This window comes from Eimeria mitis, genomic scaffold, assembly GCF_000499745.2.
Source record: "Eimeria mitis Houghton genomic scaffold, Emh_scaff509, whole genome shotgun sequence".
Lineage (NCBI taxonomy): Eukaryota > Apicomplexa > Conoidasida > Eucoccidiorida > Eimeriidae > Eimeria > Eimeria mitis.
The window spans coordinates 9,326-9,812 of NW_013573384.1; the positions used below are offsets into that span (position 1 = coordinate 9,326).

The window sequence follows — 487 nt, forward strand, 5'->3', positions numbered from 1 at the left end:
GCAGCAGCAGCAGCTGTTGCTGCTGCTGCTGCAGCATGGAAACGAACAGCTGGTGGTTCTGTGTTTTTTATAAACTGTCTTTGGGTCGTCAGCTTTGTCTAGGGTTTAGGGTTTAGGGTTTAGGGTTTAGCTGCTGCTGCTACTGCTGCTCCTACTGCTGCTGCGGTTGCTACTGCTGCTGCTGCTACTGCTGCTGCTGCTACTGCTGCTGCTACTGCTGCTGCTACTGCTGCTGCTACTGCTGTTGCCACTGCTGCTACTGCTGCTGCTGCTGCTGCTGCAGCTGTTGCTGCTGCTGCTGCAGCTGCTGCTGCTGCAGCTGCTGCTGCTGTCGTTACAGTGCATGCACGTTGCATGCAGAATAGCACTTTTGGGGCTTTCTGGTGTCGGATTCATAAATGAGGTGTACATACACCTCAACATATACATATATATATATATATATATATATATATATATATATATATATATATATATATATATATAT

At 46.8% G+C, this 487-nt stretch overlaps 1 protein-coding gene across 1 annotated transcript in view; it reads right to left on the reverse strand.

The window, feature by feature from the left end:
• EMH_0014570 (uncharacterized protein) overlaps positions 1–356 on the reverse strand; it is a gene marked incomplete at both ends in the record, with an annotated part of 807 nt that extends 451 nt beyond the window's left edge. Inside the window, one exon of the mRNA XM_013500160.1 lies at positions 144–356. Coding sequence (XP_013355614.1) covers positions 144–356 — 213 coding nt within the window. The remainder of the gene's footprint in view (positions 1–143) is intronic.
• Between the last annotated feature and the right edge of the window lie 131 nt (positions 357–487).